This window comes from Eutrigla gurnardus, assembly GCF_963514095.1.
Source record: "Eutrigla gurnardus genome assembly, chromosome: 8".
NCBI lineage: Eukaryota > Metazoa > Chordata > Actinopteri > Perciformes > Triglidae > Eutrigla > Eutrigla gurnardus.
In genome coordinates, this window is record NC_139922.1 from 5,904,199 (window position 1) to 5,910,933 (window position 6,735).

Genomic DNA, 6,735 nt, shown 5'->3' on the forward strand with positions numbered 1-6,735 from the left:
CAAATAAGGACAGTACAACTCATAATCCCTTTATATGGGTCATGTTTAAGACGGCACAGAATAATACAGAACAAACACTGGCATACACAGCCATCCCCTGACATCATTTTTTCATGCTCTCTGGGATAAAGGAGAACCATTCACAGGCACGTTTATGCATGTGTGAGTGTGTGTAAGTGTGTGTGTGTGTGTGTGTGTGTGTGTGTGTGTGTGCATTGATCAGGACAATATGTGCATGTCTCTGTGTTGCCCTCCATGTGAAGGTCAGGGAAATAGCTGGAACCAGCAAGTAGGTGTGTGTTTTAGCAATGGGACCACACAGAGCTAACAAAAGGCATATGGCTAACAGTCTTTGATTTGTATCACAGTTTCATATCAGCAAACCACATTTGGCTTCAGTTTTGTCACTTTTGACTTGAAACGAAAGCTGGTTGTGAGTTATTGTCCATACCCCCGAAAAATGAATACACAATGTAGAAATCTGTGTAAAGTCCAGGAATGAAATGGACGTTTGCAACATTTCTGGCTGTCCTTAATTGTATATAGAAAGCAGTATGGAGAAATGTCAGGGTCCGTAACACCGTTACAGCAGAATTCTGTCACTGCTTGGATCGCTTGTGATCCTGTGATGGTTCTGCTCACAGTGTGTTAACTCCAGAAGAGAAACAGTCAGACAACAAATCTGTAGGCGGAATATGTTCTACGTTTTTCTTTTTATCATTCTTGCAATTGCATTTTGGATTGAGTGGTGATCCACTGGAGGGGAGATCTGGTAGGCACCTACTCCAGGTTTGAGGGGAGCAGTCAGGAGGGGGAGGATATGGGAGGAAAATTGATCCAGTGGGAGTTGTGTCTCAATTCTTCACTTTGGCCAAAATGGCCCAAGAGGAAGACCAGTCATTGTGCCCCTAAAGATAAAAGGGTCCCTGCAGGTTAATAGGTAATCTATTCAGCTTTCTAAGTAATTATCAGTGAATGTTAGTTGAAGTTCACCAATGTCATATGTACTCTGCTTTATCAAATGGAGTCTGTTTACCTAAATGAGAGGCAGGATAATTGGGGTCATCAGGGGTTCCAGGAGATCTGTGCAGAAAATCACCTGAGAGAGAGAGAGAGAGAGAGAGAGAGAGAGAGAGAGAGAGAGAGAGAGAGAGAGAGAGAGAGAGAGAGAGAGAGAGAGAGAAAGAGAGTTGGGAGGGAAGAGAGACAAAAAAAAACTTGTTAGCGCCACACAGCACAGTCACACCCATCACACTGGTCTGATTAACAACGCAAGGCTGATCCTCTTCTCCCTGCTGTCTCATTACCGCTCATGCAAAGTTAAGTGGTTAGGTTAACACTGAGGAGAGGGGAGGAGAGGAGAGGGGAGGAGAGGAGAGGAGAGAGGAGGAGAGGAGAGGGGAGGAGAGGAGAGGAGAGGAGAGAGGAGGAGAGGAGAGGGGAGAGGGGAGGAGAGGAGAGGGGAGGAGAGGAGAGGAGAGAGGAGAGAGGAGGAGAGGAGAGGAGAGAGGAGGAGAGGAGAGGGGAGGAGAGGAGAGAGGAGGAGAGGAGAGAGGAGAGGGGAGGAGAGGAGAGGGGAGGAGAGGAGAGGAGAGGAGAGGGGAGGAGAGGAGAGGGGAGGAGAGGAAAAGTGCAGACAACTGTTGGATAATAAAGTCTCTTTTATCCAAAGAAGAAGAGCAACATCTCTTTTGAACTGTCGCCGCTGCCAGACCCATTTCTCATGAAGTAGTTTTCACCCTGAGAACTTGCACTAAATCAGAGGGAGACAAACGGAGGAGGGGTATTTAGAGTCTGTGATACAAATGTGAGACTTGATTTACTTGCAGAGGTGTGCATTAGCAGAGATGAGTGAAGATGTAGTTGAAAGGATGAGGATGCATGGTAAAGCATGTATGTGTGTCTAATAATCCATCCTGTCCATTAAAATAGCCCCCAGCAATCAAGTTCCATTATGAACTGATAGCTCCTGTTTCATCCTCAATATTTCTTGATACCGATCAATAGATGTTTCTCTTCACTGGAGCTTTTATGTGACCTGAGAAACAAGCAGGCAATTTAACTGATGGTCAACTCAGAGGTTTTCACTAAAGATATATGAAGTCAGGGGTCAAAGCTGGAAGAAAAAATCAATGAAGAGGTCATTCATTCTGTTAAACCTCCCACTTTGCCTTAAGGGTAAGGAAGCTAATGAGACAGCTCTTATTTTCACTCAACCACGGCTGGAGAGGTATACATATTGTTTGTTTACCACACATGCACACATTCAAGTGCACACAGTCACACTAAATGCATTCAGAACATGGCTCTTTGATAGAGTCCCCTATCTGCCTCTTCTTTGTTAAACGGTATTTCCTTCTCACCCTCCTCGGTTTGAGTTAGAGTAATCACAGTCACATTGTAGTGCAGCGGTTTCCACAAGTTCACATGTTGAATAGTTATATAAATGAATTGATATATGGATGCCCATGATGATTTGTTGATAATTGACATCTGCTTCTCTGATAATAATGGCACAGGAAGGCAGAAGTCCCAAAGCAGGTGAGCCACCTGTTCTGTTAGATAGATATAGATTGGTGGCCACCAGGGGGCATCACTGAGACAAGCTGGGTTGGCATGCTGTCGGTGCCCTTCTTCATTTCATGGGACAAAATCATCTGAAGGTTAAAGGAAACCTGGGCACCAAACCTACACACTCAAGATCTAAATGCATACAAACAACGCGTGAGACATCACTGTGTTGTTAAGATACGACCAAAGAATCTCATGTTGTGATGTTAACTAAGTCTAAGACTTGTAAGGAGCTGCTTTAACCTGCACCTGAGGAACCATTTTCTAAATTTAAGTGACCTGCCTGAATTAATATGTCTATGAAACACAAACAGTAAAATAAAAAACTGGTTTCGTGACTAAATGCAATGGGTGGTTCATAAAATTCAAGATGAAATCGTGGCTGAAATCAAATTGATCATGTAGCCTACCCACCACGCATAAATGCAAACACTTGATGTGTCTTAATGTTGTTGTTGTACAGTGAATATGTACTGTCTTGTAATTGTGTTTTAAGACTACAGCTTTTTTTTCATAACAGAGATGGTATTCTCTCATACCATAAAAAGAAAGAGGCATGGCGGTACTCAGCACTTACCAGTTTTAGCAGTGGGGGAACAGCAGCCTCTGCTGAGCGGCCGCAGCATCGCACTCAGAGAGCCAGACAACGCGCTCCCACTTCATTCACAATTCCTGACGCGCCGCCTCTCCTTTCACATCCCCCGGCGCATCGCCCCTGAGTTGTGCCTTGTTCGTTTCGGGGGGTCCAGTTCGTGTTGGCAATGTATAAACAGACCCTCTTGCTACAATTTGTTGTTGTGTCAACAATGCTGAATTCACTCAGTGAGCTTATTGATTCGCGATCGTGGCGCTGGTATTTGGGCTTGTGTTTTACGCACGCAACGCGTGACGCCAGACAGTCTTATTAAAGACTGAAGACGAGCAGTTTAGATGATAATCTTCAATATAGCTTCTAAGCCATTCGGGAGGTTTCTGTGGAAACAAGGGAGCCATGGCAACGGTGACTGGGGGTTACCGAGGAAACGACCGTCGCCATGGTGACTGCATCACAGCGGGCTAAATATGAGGCGTCCAAAGAGAAGCACGCTCCATCTTTGATCGCTGTGTGTGTGCGCGGAAGGACGCGGTGTTTTGCACCGATAATGAGACGCTGAGCGGCCCCGTGTCTTCATATCGTGCCCTTTACGCACCAATAATAGCCTACTGAGACGATTCATAACAAGAACATTACAGGGAATTGTTTTGAAACAACAGCAGCATTTGGAGTAGATTTTGACGCACAATAAAAGGCATGTCACAGAACCGTCTAATTGAGAGAATATATGCAGAACTGTGTTTTTCAGACATCACGTGTATTACGCACATATTTAAATGATTCTGGATATTATAGGCTATGACTGACGAACCACGACTCATAACGCATGTTAATACAACATGAGTGCTCTTTGAGTAAGATATGTGTGTAGGCTACTAATCTTTCACAGTTTGAAAGCTTTCTAGAGTGATACAATATTGGCTAACGCACATATGCACAACAGGTCGATTCCCTAACTCAGAGTATATTAGGCCTAATACTTCACGGAGTTCTTTCCCTCCAAGCGCGAACGGAAAACAGAGAACTATGAATTAAGATCACCGGAATGAAAAAGTCCCGATTCTTTAGAGCACAAAGCAGCGTCTCTGAACACGCAGGCTTTGCTCCTTCTTCCCGTCGCTTTCTCCCCGCAGCTGATCCACCGCTGCGTCCACACGCTGGCGCACAGCGAGAGAAGCAGCTGTGTGTTTACACACCTCCCCTCCCCGCGTTCAGGCCCACGGCTCTATAATTGGCTACACGTCGGTGAAAATCTTCTTGTTTATGTTCACACAGTTCTGCGAGTTGTTGTGCGCGGTGGTGGGGAAGTTGGGCGGCTGTTTGAACGCACTGTTGATCCCGTGCTCCTCTATCACCATGTACTCGCTCTTGCTGAGCGAGGAGGAGGAGGAGCGCGTCTTCCCGAGCTCCTCCGCGTCAGCTAGAGGCTGGCAGCTGCCCACGTGCAGGTACTGTGCCTGCTCCTCGCCCTCCGTCTCTCGGTGGTAGAAGTAGTTGAAGTTGGAAACGATGACAGGCACGGGCAGGGCGATCGTCAGCACGCCGGCTATGGCGCACAGAGACCCCACGATCTTTCCCCCGATCGTCACGGGATGCATGTCCCCATAGCCCACGGTCGTCATGGTGACAACAGCCCACCAGAAAGCGTCCGGGATGCTGTTGAACCCCGAATCCGGGTCGTCTGCCTCGGCGAAGTAGACCGCACTCGAGAAGAGGATGACGCCGATGAACAAGAAGAAGATGAGCAAGCCGAGTTCACGCATGCTGGCCTTCAGGGTCTGTCCTAAAATCTGGAGCCCTTTGGAATGACGAGAGAGTTTGAAGATACGAAACACTCGAACGAGCCTGATGACGCGCAGGATGGCTAAGGACATGGCCTGCTGTCCGTTCCCCTGCCTCTCTGCCAGCTCCGTGCCCAGAGTGATGAAATAGGGAATGATGGCCACGATGTCAATAATGTTCATAATGTTTTTCGAGAACGTGGCTTTACTCGGACACGCAAAGAAGCGCACCAGCAGCTCGAAGGAGAACCAGATGATGCACAACGTCTCCACGACAAAGAAGGGGTCAGAGAAGGGGCTGGCGAAATATGGAAGTGTGCCATTTATCACAGGTGCGATGGTGATCGGGTCCCTGTGATCGTCCCTGAACTCCGGCAGTGTCTCTAAGCAGAAGATGACAATGGAGATGAGGATGACCAGGACAGACACTATCGCGATGCCCCGTGCTGGACCCGAGCTCTCTGGGTATTCAAAAAGCAGCCACACCTGTCTTTGAAATTCATTCTCTGGCAACGGCCGTTCCTCCTCCTTTATGAAGCCCTCATCTTCCCTGAACTTCTCCATAGCCTCCTCACCCAGCTCATAGAACCGGATCTCCTCGGAGAAAATGTCAATCGGCACATTAACTGGTCTCCTGATGCGCCCGCCGGACTGGTAGTAATACAGAATGGCATCAAAGCTGGGTCGGTTTCGGTCGAAAAAGTACTCGTTCCTGAGGGGGTCAAAGTACCTCATCCGCTTCTTCGGGTCCCCCAGCAGCGTCTCAGGGAACTGGGAGAGAGTCTTGAGCTGCGTCTCGAAGCGTAACCCCGAGATGTTGACGACGACCCTCTCGCAGCACTCGTGGTCCGGTTCATATCGGTCCAGAGAGTGGTGGCCCGGGAGAGCCGCCGACTCCTCCAGCATGTTGTCACACGCCGCTACGGTCATCGCGTCGGCCTCTGTCTCTGTGTATCCGTGGTTCACCAGGTTATCGCCCCGGGTTTTGGTTGCGCTCGGCGGGGATGACTGCAGGAGGCTGAGGTGGTCGTCCATGCGCGGTTTTGAGAGGCATTCAGGGGCGGCCGCCTCGCCCCCCTCCGCGTACCCCGGTCGAGCACAGACGCCACCACAGCCTCGTCTCCCTCTCTCCTCGCTGCGCTTCACTTTCACGCTCTACTGTTGCTGTTCCCGCCCACCTGGGTTTATAAACAGGTCGTCCACCCGCCCATGGCGCACCAGCGCCGGGTAACGTCCCCTGCCCTCCGCCAATCGCAGTACGAAGCGATATACACAAGAAGCAACAGACAGGCGGCATTCAACACCATCATTTGGGCGTGCCCGCCTCTCTCTGCCCCTCTCCGTCTTGTCAAGACAAGTGCTCAAGCACCTAAACACACACACACACACACACACACACACACACACACACACACACACACACACACACACACACACACACACACACACACACACCCTTACTTGGCGAGTGAGCAAACACTCATTTTTAAACAAGCCCATAGACATTTTCAAAGAAGCTATTGTTATAAATCTATCAGAGCCTACGCGTTTTCCGAAACAGTCTTTAAATCTTCTTTTTCCATAACAAAGCCTAGTTGGGTCTGCGATGGTCCAATGAAATGCATTTGGAGAGCTCTTCATTCTAACGTCTACAATATGAAGTAGATGCCTGTGTCCCAAAGGCGTTTGTGAAGAAGAGCAAAAAGAAAATATGATATAACGAAATACGAATGAACATGACATCAAGAGACTCACACCATCCTCGCACAAACACCAGCCTACTCTCTT

The 6,735-nt window shown here is 48.3% G+C and overlaps 1 protein-coding gene across 1 annotated transcript; it reads right to left on the minus strand.

Moving 5' to 3' along the window:
• On the minus strand, nucleotides 1-6,093 carry LOC311017396 (potassium voltage-gated channel subfamily A member 3). The gene is made up of 3 exons (XM_084015700.1): nucleotides 3,149-6,093; nucleotides 1,037-1,099; nucleotides 1-908 (listed from the first exon to the last, which is right to left on the minus strand). The coding sequence occupies exon 1, from the start codon at nucleotides 5,980-5,982 to the stop codon at nucleotides 4,402-4,404; it is 1,581 nt and encodes a 526-aa protein (XP_083871826.1). The 5' UTR covers nucleotides 5,983-6,093; the 3' UTR covers nucleotides 1-908; nucleotides 1,037-1,099; nucleotides 3,149-4,401.
• Between the last annotated feature and the right edge of the window lie 642 nt (nucleotides 6,094-6,735).